At 38.2% G+C, this 11,181-nt stretch overlaps 1 protein-coding gene across 1 annotated transcript; it reads right to left on the bottom strand.

The window, feature by feature from the left end:
• Positions 1 to 418: 418 nt before the first annotated feature.
• On the bottom strand, positions 419 to 5,815 carry LOC121421959 (glycerol-3-phosphate phosphatase-like). Its single transcript, XM_041616760.1, has 6 exons — positions 5,624 to 5,815; positions 4,911 to 5,051; positions 4,325 to 4,387; positions 3,486 to 3,636; positions 2,872 to 2,971; positions 419 to 923 (listed from the first exon to the last, which is right to left on the bottom strand). The coding sequence occupies exons 1-6, from the start codon at positions 5,813 to 5,815 to the stop codon at positions 701 to 703; spliced, it is 870 nt and encodes a 289-aa protein (XP_041472694.1). The 3' UTR covers positions 419 to 700.
• Between the last annotated feature and the right edge of the window lie 5,366 nt (positions 5,816 to 11,181).

Raw genomic sequence — 11,181 nt, forward strand, 5'->3', positions numbered from 1 at the left:
TATTGATGTACCACTCTCCTGGTACCAATTCACTTTTGCCTTTCATCAAAAGTCTATATAGATCACACTTTCTCACATAACTGTACTACAAGATGTCAACAAGACTAATAGATCTAGTCCAAATGCTTGCCAAACTTTCCTATGGACTCAACATAAAAATCTATTACAAATTTGATTCCACCTACTGTCTGTGATGACATATTTTACCTCTTTAAGAGGTCTTCATAAATTGCAATTACTGTACTTCAAAAAGCTTACCAAGGCAACGGACGAGCAACATAGTCCAAAAGCTTGCATGAATTGTGTATGAACTCATCCAAAAATCAAGTCTACTATAAAAGATCCAAACACCTAGTCCAAAATCTTGCCTAAACTGACAAAGGACTTGATATAAATATGTGACCAAAGACCATCTTTCGCCATTTGTCTTTTTTGATATATTTCTCACCTTTTAAAGGTCTTCATAAACAGCTCTTACTCTACTACAAAATATCTAGTTAAACCCAAATACCTAGTCCAGAAACTTGCCTAAATGCCGACTCGATATACAGAGTAAATACCTGGTACCAATTCGATCTCCCATCTTTCACTGATCTCCTCTCTTTCAACAACTGTCTATATAGATCAATTTTCTCACCTCTTGGAGGTCTTCATAAATAGCTTTTACTCTACTACAAAATGTCTACTTAAACACAAACACCTAGTCCAAAAGCTTGCCTAAATGCCCTATTGACTCGATATAAAGGTCTGGAACCAGTTCTCTTTCCTCTTCCTTTTCGCTACCTTGGAAGGCCAGGATCTCTTCTTCACTCGTGATTCCAGTCAAGACGGCCAAGGTTTTCAATCCACAGTTCTTACCTAAGAGGATGTCTGTGTTCAGACGATCACCGATCATCACCGTCCGGTCAGGGTTCACGTCAAATCTGAAGAAAGGATATAGGATGGGATGTTAGAAATAATTAAATCTCTTTAAATAACAAGTGGAATGCCTCTGGCCGTCTCACCTGCATCACGCGGTTCAATATAGCATCAGTGCTGACTTTGAAACTACTCTAACTCGCGCAAGATGTTCAGTGATACATGGTTACTTTTATGTCCACTTTTTATGAACTAGACCAATAAACTTACAGAGATACGATGGTTATTCAACAAAAAAACCCAACATGGCCAAAGTTCATTGACCTTACATGACCTTTGACCTTGATCATGTGACTTGAAACTCGCACAGGATGTTCAGTGATACTTGATTACTCTTATGTCCAAGATTCATGAATCAGATCTATAAACTTTCAAAGTTATGATGGTAATTCAACAGATACACCCAATTCGGCCAAAGTTCATTAACCTTTGACCTTGGTCATGTGACCTGAAATGCGCACAGGATGTTCAGTGATACTTGATTACTCTAATGTCCAAGTTTAACGAACTAGACCAATAAACTTTCAAAGTTATGATGGTAATTCAACAGATACCCCCAATTCGGCCAAAGTTCATTGACCCTAAATGACCTTTGACCTTAATCATGAGAGCTGAAACTTGCACAAAATGTTCAGTGATGCTTGATCACTATTATGTCCATGTTTCATGAATCAGATCCATAAACTGTCAAAGTTATGATGGGAATTCAACAGATACCCCCAATTCGGCCAAAGTTCATTGACCCTAAATGACCTTTGACCTTGGTCATGTGACATAAAACTCACGCAGGATGTTCAGTGATAATTGATTAACCTTATGTCCAAGTTTCATGAACTAGGTCCATATATTTTCTAAGTTATGATGACATTTCAAAAACTTAACCTCAGGTTAAGATTTCGATGCTGATTCCTCCAACATGGTCTAAGTTCATTGACCCTAAATGACCTTTGACCTTGGTCATGTGACATGAAACTCTAATAGGATGTTCAGTAATACTTGATTAACCTTATGGCCAAGTTTCATGAACTAGGTCCATATACTTTCTAAGTTATGATGTCATTTCAAAAACTTAACCTCGGGTAAAGATTTGATGTTGACACCGCCGTCGAAGCCGCCGTCGGAAAAGCGGCGCCTATAGTCTCACTCTACTATGCAGGTGAGACAAAAACCATAACCATGGCTTTCAGTGAAATTGACTTATTAAATACCCTCCAAGCTACAAAGTACAACAATGGAAGTTTTATGAGTATTCAGTGCTTGCTTAGGTGAACGTACAGGAAATTTGCTTGAGAAAATTTTTAGGGGTTTATATTTAGAATTTACAGTGTCCCTCATTGGCCTGATTTGATAATATTGTGTCAGGAGGCTTGTCCTTACAATTGGCTTTGTAGCTTATAAGCTTTCCATTGGTATATTACTTGTCAATTTCACATTTCGCTTCAGATGTGTCTTTAACCCATAGAGGTATTATCCCTTTTGCGAGACATTTTTGGCCATACCCATAGATCCAGAAAGCAGGAATTCACATGTTACCAGATATTAAAATAGAAAGAAAAAAAAACATGCACCTTTTCTAGCATGGTATGATTTTCTTTATCAACCATCTTATTAAAGTTATATCTATTGAAACTTCGCCGAAAGTATGCATGAAATCGTTCAATTCTTATTTAGAAAATGCAAAATTGCCCCAATGACAAGCTTGGTTGCTTTGCTCCTTCGCTTTCGAGTTCCTTCAAAAACTTTTATGCATCCTCCCCCCGGAACACATTTGTGCATACAGCCATGTAAATACTTATAAATACTTATTCAAATCTAGGGGAATATCACACCTTAATCCAAAACACAAGGATAAAAAAAAATCAAAGTACTACACTTGATCTTGGCACATACTGTTACAGAACTAAAGAAAAGAACAAAGAAAAGAAAATACTCTTAGGCCTGGTATAAACTTACTTTTCTTGGATACAATCGAACATAAATTTGCTAGGTTTGCCAAGAACAGTTGCTGTCCTGTTTGCAGCAACTTCTACAGGTCGCACGAGGGAGCCTGTGCCTGGGTTTTGAAAAGGCATAGAGGGAGAAAAACACAGTTAAAATCCACTAGTCACTGTACGAAAAAGCAAAATAATTCTTTTAGGCCTGAGAGTGATATGACACAGATATCCAGTCCTGCCAACCTGAACAAGAACATTTCAGTATTTTCAAGGCTGAAAATAAGTATTTTGGTGAGGAAATTAGTATTTTTACAGGAATACCATAGGACAACACATAAACTGAAACTTTGGAAATCAGTATTTTGCATGAAACCATCAGTATCCTCTATTTTCAGTATTAAATACAGAAAATCAGTACTACTTGGCAGCTCTGGATCTCACTTTCATAATCTTCCATCTTCGTTTTTTTTTTCCATTTTCTCCCCCCATCAATTTTTATTTTTCAATACAATCACCCACTTCCATTTTCCCCCTTATTCTTTTTTTTTAAAGCAATCACCCTGCCCCTGTAGTGCCATCCAAGGGTGTACAGGGGGATATGACGAAGAAATGAATGAAATCAAGAGCAGTTACCAGGCATGACGATATCCGAGTTCCTGAGCGGGAATTGTTGATCCACGTTGGTACCGATGAACACCGAGTTAGGTCTGCTCAGGTAGGAAGCAGCCTTTAGGAGCTTCATAAAACTGAAGTACTGATCGAACCCTACTACAACACCACTGACCTGAAAAATACAAGGACCACCAGAGGGAGTGTTTCACAAAGAGTTAGATCAGGGGAGCGCTTCATCAATACTTGCATCGGACAAGTTGTCAGATCTGACATCTTTCCATGATTTTGATTGGCTGAGAGGCACTGTTCCAATGGTAATTGTCAGATAAAATGGGACTTGTCGGATAAAACGTCCGACAAGTCCTTTCATGAAACGCCCCCCCCCCCCGACTACACCTCATGCCAGGGGTGGACATGCAAAAAAAAAGGGGGGGTGCCCAAAAAATGGAAGGGCCCAGTTTATAAGCAGTTTTGCTTTTTTGGTGTCCTGGCCATTTTTGAATTATGATTTTGTTTGTTAATGGATGATTTGTATGATACTTATTTTATGATGTTCATGTACTATGTTGATTTTAAATGGTCAAATAAATGAAATAGAAGGTCATTTTGTCCATGAAAAGTTTGAGAAGCAAACTCCCCCCCCCCCCTCCAAAACAAAAGATTATCAATAGTGTCTGAACAACATATTGCCTTTAAAAATACATGTAGTAACCTTCAAAAGAGAGGGCTCACTTGAGTAAGAACGGCATATTCACATTAAAAATATTGACTATGGCCCTCAAGGGGGGGGGGGGATGGGCTGGATGTGCCCCCCCCCTGGACACATCAAATCATCACATATGAAACAAACTTTTACTTACATCTGGGTCAAGAACTACGCTGTCAGCTCGATGTTCTAGAATTTGACCTTCCACATCATCTGGCTATTGGAGAAACATTGAAAGTAGAAATGTTAAACATGGTTGAATGAGGGAGAAAGATGAGAAATTGAATTCAATACCACTTCCGATGACATTTAAGAGTCTTTGATTCATTGAAAATTATTTTATTCCAGTATAGTACACATTTCCCATAGACTGAGTTATCACATGACTGGATTGGTTTTGCAAATACATATTTTAGTTGACTTCAATATGTTCAACACAACAGGGTAACATCTTGCTTTTTATTTATTGTTTGTGGTGTTCCTCAGGATTCTGTGATAGGACCTACATTGTTTTTTTTATATACACATATATCAATAATGATAATACGCAACATTCATATCGCGCTTTACATTGTTTCTAAACACTGCATACTACATTATAACCCCAGCTTTAGCCCAACAACTCTGACTGCTTGCTCGTGCATTCAAGGAATTTCTTCCTAATGGGTACACATTTACTATACCTGGGTGGTATAGAGTGGTAAATGTAGTTAAACGGTGCCTAAAACAGAATTACTCACCCCTGTTCCGATGTACTCAATACCATGTTCCTTCATCTCCTCTTCCAATCCTGTCATCCCCATCAGATAAACCTTGCCGCTGAAATGGAGTTTGTACTTCAGATAGAGAGCTGCACAGTACGCCGTACCGAAGATCTCATCCTAAGAATATCAACATCAAATGTATGTCACACACAATAACTAAATAAAATTGGATAATAGATTTTATAATGCGATAACTTTTTTTATTATAAATCCCATTATAATGTTATTTTACTTGTTTGATTTTGGTCTATTAATTAAAATATGTTTTCTAGAGGTGAACTTGAATCTTAACTTTTATGAAACATTTTTGAAAAAAAAAAAATTCTTGTAATATTTCTCCCCTCATCTAATACATCTTGAATAGTTGTTTTGGTTGTTACAAGAAAAACATATTGCAGCAATGATGCTTCTAAAAGGGTTAAAACAATCATGAAAATAAGAATTCCACAGAAGAAAATCTAAATGAGAAATGCTCAGAGCAATGTCAAAAGAGACTTGCACCTTCAACACTCTTTTTTGTGTAGTTTCATAATACAACTTTTCTGTGTTTTTTACTGACAAACTTGCTCTGGAGCAATCAGATACAAGGATTTTGGTAGCTTAAAAAAGTCAGTAAAAAAAATCTGACTATTCTTTTCATGAATTGCTTCCAGACCAGAATATAACCAGCGCCACATATTCAAACTTACCTTAGATACCACAAATCCCATTTTTGTGAATTTCTCCTGGTACTGAACCCTTGATTTCGTGCTGTTGTTTGTAACGAAAATCGGTTGCTTGCCCTGAAGGAAAGAAGAGTTACACACTTTGATTTGAATGGAAAATATATCTTTGCCCACTGAACATGTAACACCTTGTTGGTGTTTCAGAAAGCTGTTCATAAGTTAAGAGCGACTATAAGAGCCACATGAAGACCGACACCACCAGGTACTAGGTTGGAAGACAGACATTTTTCCTCATTTGTAATTTACCCTTTCTTGTACTTCTCTCAACTTTTTTGTTTTGCTCTCTTCTAAGCACCTTGAGCATTTAATCAAAATGGAATAAATGCTATATAAATCATATGTATTATTATTATTATAAGAATGACTGGTGATCCTTTCTTGTGGTAAATGGTTTATACATTGGCAGTGGCCCGAGGCAACCAAAAATGAGAGTCGGGCCACCAAAATTCTGTAAGCCCACACTTGGTGGCCCAGTCGGGCTACCAAAGTTTTGATGAATTGTAATGTTTCTATTGTTTAAGGGCCACCCAGAATAGGAAATTGATGATTTGGTGACTCTGTCGGGCCACCAAGAAAAAAAGGTTAGTGTGTAGCCTTGACATTGGCAATGGTTTAGTGCGACCAGTCATTCTTAAAGTCCCTCTTAAGAACAGCTTTATAAAAAGGCACCCAATAAACTTTGAACAGAAACGTAATATCATCATCATGGCCATCATCACCATATTCCTCATTTTCATCATCATCATCATCAGTTCCATTAAACAAAGTTTCACCAGTCATTCTTAAAGTCGCTTAGTGAAATGTCCCCCAGTAAGCTTTGAACAGACACAATCCAGTTCCATTAGACAATGGGTCAACCTGGGGCCTGTTGCATAAAACTTTTTTACCTGAAAAAACTCTGGTAAAAACCGAAAACTACTCTAGGTTAATCAGATTTCTGCCATTGACTTTAACACAGGGAAAAAATTCTGGTAAAAAGAACCTGAGTTTTCTCAGGAAAAGTTTTATGCAACGGTCCCTGGTCTCTTCTTCACTCTGTGACTCCTACAGAGTTTCTACAGTGATTACCTGGCTCCTGTAGGCAATGGCTCATATTCTGAAGTCAGGTTTGACTTAGACCATGGTTTAAGCCTGTGCTTTATGGGGAGCCAACAATTCTATCATTCTGTTTATATTGCATATTTCTTATAAACACTTTTTTGTTTCCTTTTGTGTTCATAATGATGAAATATACTTCAAAATACTTCATTTATCAATCCCAGACAAATTGGGTGTAATATGAGTTAATACATTCCATGTGAATGTTAGGGATTTGTGCCCCAATTACAACAATAATAATAATAATAACCAAGATCTCTCCTCGCCTTCGGATGAACGACATTCAGAAGGCAGCTATCTTGGGTACAACCAGATTGATAAGACTCTCAGACATTAGTAGTGTAAAGTTCCTAGTTGCACTTGAAACTACTTTGTGCTTTTTGCTAGAGCAAAGTTATTCGAGAAAAAATACGGACTTGATCCTGTTTAGAGGAATAATAATGATAAATTAATATCTCTTTGTTTACCCAGTGTAGCTGTAGCCACTTCAGCTGTAAGATTTTCTTCTGGCAGGCCATACATAGCATGAAATGTTATTATTACCCTTCTCCATTCTCATATGTCAAGCACCTGACAAGAAATCAGAAGCTTCTATTTCAAAGTTAAAGGACAAGTCCACCCGAACAAAAAGTCGATTAAAATAAAATAAAAATCCAACAAGCAGAACAATGAAAATTTCATCAAAATTGGATGTAAAATAGGAAAGTTATGACATTTTAAAGTTTTGCCTAATTTCACAAAACAGTTATAGGCACATGCTGGCTGGTATGCAAATGAGGAGCCTATGACATCATCCACTCACTATTTCTTTTGTATTTCAATATATGAAATTTTCTAATTTTCTCCCCATTGTCAAGTGATTCAACGATTAATTCCTCACTGAATGTGTGGAATTAGCATTGTTTAATACTATATGGTTCAGTCAAGTTGGTCTTTATTGTCAAATCTATAAAATATGAAATATTGTATGATTCAAACAATAAAAAACAAAAGAAATAGTGAGTGGACATCATCGACTGACTCTCCTAGATGTGCATATCGCTGTTTTGGAAAAATAAGCGAAACTTATTTCACAAACTTATGTCACAACTTTCTTATTTTACATCCTATTTTGATGAAATTTTCAGCACTATGCTAGTTTGATTTTTCTCTATTTATTTTAAGAAGTCAGCATTTTCCTTGGGTGGACTTGACCTTTAAGGACTGGCCAAGGATTGAAACCATGACCTCTACACTCACCATTGCTCTGAGTTTATTAATCGTTTCCACAGCACCAGGGACAGGAGTTGTAGAATGCCAAAGAACTCCTGAAAATACAAAAGTCAGGGCTAAAATTAATTGAAGCCCATTGAAGGCCAGGGAAGCGGTTGGTCTGGACCCCACTTTTCTGGACCCTTGCTCTTCCCCAAATCTTTCTCATGGTATAAAAAGACTAAAATGTTTTATTAAGGATGTTCTTTTTGCCCCGTCAACTCTATGTGTTGAGTCCAATTTGTGTGAGGTGTGGGAGGTTGGGCCATATACCCCATGATGTAATAAAGGTAAAACCGACGGCCAAGTACGTCTGCGGCATAACTAAAATATTGCTGTACTTGTTTAAGGGATCAATTCAGGGAATACTCACCAAGGGTATCGTTTTGTTTCTAATACTTGTTAAGGGTAGGTTTTCACATGCCAATACTTGTTCAGGGGTGCATTTTCAGAATATGGAAATTACGTGTTTAGGGTGCTTTTCGTGACCCCATGGTCGCGCATGGTATCCACACGTCAATGGAAGTAGCCCCCCCCCCCAGCATTATACATAAAATCTGGTGATCTCATGCCAAGTCAAGGTTCCTTGCTGGTCTTTTAACTTTACTTCTCTTTTGATTGGTCTCTATGCCCCTCCCCTCCCATTAATGGATCTTGGAGATTTATAATTGTCCTTACAACATACAAATGTGATGTTATGTAGAAACTTGTAGTATATAAAAAATTGGTCTTGCCCTAAAGATATAAGAATTTAACTTTAAGCTAAAGGCTGGCAAATAATTAAAATAATCACACATGCTCCAATGTCTGAGCTCTTAATATAAATGATAATTGTCATTTAAATACTAAGATTAAGGTGACCCTTTCCTTCCTAGTCCTACTCCTAAGGTTACTCTTCCTTCATCTTTAGATCAACATGATCAATCCTCCTACTCAAATCTACTCCTCCTCTTCTGTTCTTCAAGCTTCACTGACTGCCTCCTTCAATCTTGAAGGAATTGTAAAATACTTGCATTAGCCAATAAATATTTATTGGCTAATGCAAGTATTTTACAATTTCACGATATTCATCAGCCGATTGAAGTTTTTTTTTAAATTGGCACTGCTCATACGCGTCTTGTAACTAGGCTATGAACAAAGACAGAAATATGGCGACAAGATCATCGGTGAGTATCTGCTCATCTTCTTACATGATTTTTCTTAATATTTGTATTATTTTTCGTGTAAAAATAATTTTATAAATGCCTTATGGGGGAAATGAACTTTATTCCATTTAAGAAATTGTGTGATAAGTAAGTTAAACAAATCAAGTATTTTGGAGCAACATTGTTGTCTCCAAATACTCGTCTGCGGGTGTGCTAATGCTTTACCATCCCAGGCTTCATGGGGAGTAAGCCTACGTATAGTTAGTAGATGACTTTTACTCCACAGAATCCCCCACTCCAGGCTAGTGTACCGGCAGTGAAGTGGAGTGAAGTGGAGCCTGCATGAACTTTGCCCGAGGTAACTCTGAGCTATGGCATGCTGCCTCCCCTCATTTCCTCTTCCTTCTTCCAGCTTCTTATTCTCTCTTCACCCTCTTCCTCTTATCCTCCCCCTTCACCTTCTTTCAATGCACATATAAGCTTCTAAAATCAGAGCAGTGTCCATTAACACATGCACAAAAACGCAAAAAAAATTACCCAGCGCGAAACTGAATGGGTGGGGCTGCTACATGATAAATGATTCAGATTTCGTGCGGAATTCAACGTTTTTGCCTTCCTTAACCTTAATGTTATTTATGTATACCTCACCATCACAATCTAGAAGAATTGTATCGACAGAATCCAGTAATTCCTTCATTAACTGTTTCGTTAATTTTCGGCAGGTGGCCATCATTCTCAAATATTTCGCATCACATCAGCTGGGGCCAGGCTGGGTACAAATTGCGTAATCAGCTCGATCGCGCGGCGCGGCGGCGAAGCGAAGGGGCGGAGCCGGAGGGGGGGTTCTACTAGGAGCGGTCGCAGCTGATTCGCACTCAGTGAAAGTTACAAGAAAAGTAATAGCCCGGAGGGGCCACTTACATTGACGAGTGGATACCATGCGCGACCAAAAAAACACGTAAAAAGGATGTCTTTTTCACGATAGGGCACGTTACGTACGTAACGTGATAAGGGTGCCAAAAACACAAAAATAATGAAAAAAGGGTATCTATTTCGCTAGGAAAATTACTTGTTTAGGGTCTAATTTGCGGGGATGATAAAACAAAATTAAAATGTTTTATAAAGGATGTCATTTTTGCCCCAACACTTCGTGTTTAGAGTCCGATTTGCGCGAGGTGTAGAAGTGGGGTCGTAACCAAATAAGGTAAAGCCGACGACCGAAGGAACCGTAACAATAAAACATTCCTGTACTTGTTTAGGGGTCCATTTCAGGGAATATTTGCCAAGAGTATCGTTTTGTTTCCAATACTTGTTAAGGGTAGGGTTTCACACGCCAATACTTGTTAAGGGGTTCATTTTCAGAATATGGAAATTACGTGTTTAGGGTGCTTTTCGAGACCCCTTGGTCGCGCATGGTATCCACTCGTGAATGGAAGTGGCCCCCCCGGGAGTAATAGATAAAAGAACTTTCAGTATATGGATTTGAATTTTAATTCTGAAGATAGAAAGAAATTAGTAGGCCTATAGGCCTCCCGTATACCTGGGTCTGGTACCGGGGGGGGGGGGAGCATGACACTGAAAAGACCTCAACTTAGAAGAGAAAGAAAAAAAAAAGAAAAAGGGCGGGTCCCCGGCGGGTCCGCGCGGGGGGATCGAGAAAGAAACAAAGGAAAAAGAATACAGGAGGAACTGCGAATTAATGAATCCCCGTTGCCTACCCCCACCCCAGACCATCTGGTAACTGCCTGAGAAGTAGGCCTATAGGCCTACAAATAATAAATTTCACCCATATATTTTCTACTTTAAAATGTGGGTAAAAATCGAGTTATGATTTTAAATCATTAATCAACCATGCACCCGGGCTCCCGGTTAACTGGCCTAATTTATGTAGATCTAGGTCGAGGCGTATACAACTACAATCAATCAATCAATCAATCAAACAATCAATCAATCAATCAATCCATCCATCCATCCATCCATCCATCCATACATCCATCCATACATCCATCCATCCATCCATCCATCCAT

Source organism: Lytechinus variegatus, chromosome 9 (genome assembly GCF_018143015.1).
Source record: "Lytechinus variegatus isolate NC3 chromosome 9, Lvar_3.0, whole genome shotgun sequence".
Taxonomy (NCBI): domain Eukaryota; kingdom Metazoa; phylum Echinodermata; class Echinoidea; order Temnopleuroida; family Toxopneustidae; genus Lytechinus; species Lytechinus variegatus.

What these genes read in the sequence shown, in the direction of transcription:
- LOC121421959 (XM_041616760.1), bottom strand. Translation starts at nt 5,815, where the DNA reads ATGAACAGCTTTCTGAAACACCAACAAGGTGTTACATGTTCAGTGGGC. An exon ending in TTGAGTACATCGGAACAGGG is followed by an intron (nt 4,388 to 4,910) that starts GTGAGTAATTCT and finishes TTTCTCCAATAG; the next exon opens with CCAGATGATGTGGAAGGTCA. An exon ending in CTCGGATATCGTCATGCCTG is followed by an intron (nt 2,972 to 3,485) that starts GTAACTGCTCTT and finishes TTCAAAACCCAG; the next exon opens with GCACAGGCTCCCTCGTGCGA.